Source organism: Acanthisitta chloris, unplaced genomic scaffold (genome assembly GCF_000695815.1).
Source record: "Acanthisitta chloris isolate BGI_N310 unplaced genomic scaffold, ASM69581v1 scaffold28768, whole genome shotgun sequence".
In the NCBI taxonomy this organism is placed as follows: Eukaryota; Metazoa; Chordata; class Aves; order Passeriformes; family Acanthisittidae; genus Acanthisitta; species Acanthisitta chloris.
Genome location: NW_008686901.1, coordinates 1 through 2,527, shown reverse-complemented (window position 1 = coordinate 2,527; position 2,527 = coordinate 1). Strand labels below are relative to the sequence as shown.

The following is a 2,527-nucleotide window of genomic DNA, read 5'->3' as shown; positions in this document are numbered from 1 at the left end:
AGGTGTCGGGGGCTTGCGGAAGGTACTCTGGGGCTGGGGTGGCAGCTCTGATTCTGGGCGCTTCCCACTGAATACCTGTGAGACACAAAGGCAGGTGAGACATGAGCATGGAGACATCCCAAGCCCTTGGGTCTACGAGTGAGCAGTGCTGGGTCGACCCCCTGTCTGGGCTGTACACACTGATACCTAGTGATGACCCCTAACTGGTGATGCCACAGAGCAGGCTCTGCTTCTCCAGCTGCTTGAACACTAAGCTGCAATTTGTGTGGAGGGAAGGGGTTGTGCCCCTCATGGCAGATCTGCAGCAGCTCCCCAGAAGCCACAGCAAACCAGGGCAGTAGCCAGAAGGCCCTGGGCACTCCTTGGCCAGGCTGTGGTCGCACAATGTGCCGGGGCACAAAGCCAAGGGAAACCTCCAGCTTGGGCTGAGTGTGGTGACACATCCCTGCAGGGACGTGGGCTTTGCAGTGTGCATTTCCACCACCACGGCCCAGAGGGGATGGGGATGGGCTCTCTCCTCATCTCCCCCAGCCGGGACCGATGACATACCCTACAGGATGGGGTCCATCTCAGCCTCAGAAGCCAGGACCCATGCAGGGTGTGTGGGGGCTGGGCCCAGCATGTGGCTGGGGTGGGAGGTGGCATTTCTGCCATTTCTTCTTTAACAGACATAGCCTTCTATTAAAAGCCCATCCTGACCACGTCCCAGCCCAGATGAGTCACGCAGGGGAGAGGCCATGACCCAATGCCCAGCTGGCAAGTGCTCTGCTCTTCTGGGGGTGCCAGGTGCCATAGGGTGCCAGCAGCACCAGCTTTGGCTGGGATGGTACCAAGGCATATCTGCACATCCGAAGGTCCCCTGCCCCCGTGTACCCCAGACTGCAGGCACAAGGCTGTGCCCCCTCACTGTGAGGCAGCAGGGCTGGCAGGGTCCCGGACAGCACTGCTGCCCACAGAATTGGCTAGGGCAAGATGCACAGGCTCTGTGGTTCATTGGCTGCAAACAAGTTTCCTGGCAAAGAGGCAAGTAACATGAACGGAATGAAGTTTCCAAGTGCTGGGGTGGCAGGGCTGTTCTTCACTAGGAAGTGACCCAGGAGCCTGTGTGGGACTGGGGCGCACGCTGGCAGGGTCACACTGCAGGCAGGGCATGGGTGGCAGGGACTGGCAGCATGGGCAGAGCCAGGCACCTGGGAAGAGTATGGGGAGAGGTCCAGCTCCTCCTGCCTGCCTGAGTTTCTCTGCCACACCTGTCCCTCTCCCATCCCCTACCTTGCTCATCCAGGATTTCCGCTTGCACATGGCTTTCCTACGCTTCACTGCCTCCCACAGCCGCCGCTGGCCTGTAGGACACAGGGACACAATGACTGTCACAACCCAGTGTGGGGTAGGAGCCCATGGATCACATGTTCCTCTGGGCTCCACAAAAGATGCTGTGCATCCAGCTGGGGATAAGGGGGGAGGTTTGGGGGGGATGTACGCACCGGGGCGTCCCATGCCGATCTTCTCCAGATCCTCATTTTTGACGTACTCAAAGTGAGAGAGGCGTGTGACGTTGAGCTCGTCCCGAATGCGCAGGAAGTACTGCTGCAGCTGCAGCTCTGTGAGCAGCTCCAGCAGCCAGTCCGTGCCCTCCTCCGCCTGCATGCTACAGCTCAGCCTCTGCCGGGACACCATGCCGGGTGAGAGAGAGCCCTGCTCTGCTTCCCTCTGCCCCATCCCCATGGGGAAATCACCCAGAGGGGCTCAGAACCAAGGCTGGGGTGCTGCCTGGGTAGGGTTTGAGGGATGCTAGCACACCCATCTCCTGAGCCTGTCCCCAGTTCTCTGGGCTGGGAGAGGCACCCCATCTGCAGGATCCCCAAGGACAGGCAGGGCCGCCCATTCTGCCCTGTCATACCCATAGAAACACCAGCCCACTCCTCTGCTTCAGCACAGATTAGTGCCAGGGGCACAGGAGAGGGCAGAACCTTGGGACAGATGCGCCTGCCCAGCTCCCTCCACTCAGCTCGTGGGGCTAAGCAGGGAGGGGACAGCTGTCCCCAGCAGGAACAGACACCTTGGCCCCCTGGCATCCCTGCACCACAGTGCTTTTCCTGTGCCATGGGGGGTGGCACCTCACTGGGCAGACACAGGGAGGGGGTCTCTGGGGGGTCCTGTTTCCCCCACGCTGAGGTACAGGGCATCCCAGCGCTGCCAGCATCACTCCCTAGCTGTGCCAGGGACAGGGAAGGATGCAGCCGGTTTTCACATACAGTTCTCCAAGCCCCCAACCATTCCCTATCCCTCACTGCTGTCCCAGCTCTCCCCCACTTTCATCGTCACTCTTCTGGAAAGGGTCACGGCTTTGCTTCCCACTGCTGAGAGCGGGAGGGAAGCTGGCACCTGCCGTCCCGGCTCCAGAGCACGGCAGCCCCCTCCATCCTCTGCTCTTCCCCGGGAGACGACATGGCCCCTGGCGTCTCAAGCGCTCTGCTCGGCTCTCTCGGCCGCGTCACCGCAATTACAACCCTCGGCACTGGGCTAA

At 60.9% G+C, this 2,527-nt stretch overlaps 1 protein-coding gene across 1 annotated transcript in view; it reads right to left on the bottom strand.

The window, feature by feature from the left end:
- The window catches only part of TNK2 (tyrosine kinase, non-receptor, 2), a gene marked incomplete at its 3' end in the record, with an annotated part of 3,361 nt that extends 1,714 nt beyond the window's left edge, over positions 1 to 1,647 (bottom strand). Inside the window, exons 1-3 of the mRNA XM_009080387.1 lie at positions 1,485 to 1,647; positions 1,273 to 1,343; positions 4 to 75 (exon numbers count right to left, since the gene is read on the bottom strand). Coding sequence (XP_009078635.1) covers positions 4 to 75; positions 1,273 to 1,343; positions 1,485 to 1,647 — 306 coding nt within the window. The remainder of the gene's footprint in view (positions 1 to 3; positions 76 to 1,272; positions 1,344 to 1,484) is intronic.
- Between the last annotated feature and the right edge of the window lie 880 nt (positions 1,648 to 2,527).